We start from the raw sequence: 312 nt of genomic DNA, 5'->3' as shown, positions 1-312 counted from the left end.
CGGGCGCCTCCTCCGCGGGTATCACCAGATCGCCTACGACGGCAAGGATTACATCGCCCTGAATGAGGACCTGCGCTCCTGGACTGCCGCGGACATGGCGGCTCAGAACACCCAGCGCAAGTGGGAGGCGGCCCGTGAGGCGGAGCGGCAGAGAGCCTACCTGGAGGGCGAGTGCCTGAAGTGGCTCCGCAGATACCTGGAGAACGGGAAGGAGACACTGCAGCGCGCGGGTACCAGGGGCAGTGGGGACCCTTCCCCATCACCTCTAGATCGCCCGGGATGGCCTCCCATGAGGAGGGGAGGAAAATGGCA

The 312-nt window shown here is 66.0% G+C and overlaps 1 protein-coding gene across 1 annotated transcript; it reads left to right on the top strand.

Moving 5' to 3' along the window:
* Positions 1 to 4: 4 nt before the first annotated feature.
* Positions 5 to 309, top strand: LOC105514383 (HLA class I histocompatibility antigen, Cw-18 alpha chain-like; the record flags this gene model as incomplete). Its single annotated transcript, XM_011945697.1, has 1 exon — positions 5 to 309. A coding segment is annotated over one exon (305 nt), but the record flags the coding sequence as incomplete, so codon positions are not given.
* Positions 310 to 312: the final 3 nt, after the last annotated feature.

Source organism: Colobus angolensis, unplaced genomic scaffold (genome assembly GCF_000951035.1).
Source record: "Colobus angolensis palliatus isolate OR3802 unplaced genomic scaffold, Cang.pa_1.0 Scaffold2435, whole genome shotgun sequence".
Taxonomy (NCBI): Eukaryota; Metazoa; Chordata; class Mammalia; order Primates; family Cercopithecidae; genus Colobus; species Colobus angolensis.
The sequence above is the reverse complement of the archived record's forward strand: the minus strand, read 5'-3'. Positions and strand labels throughout refer to the sequence as shown.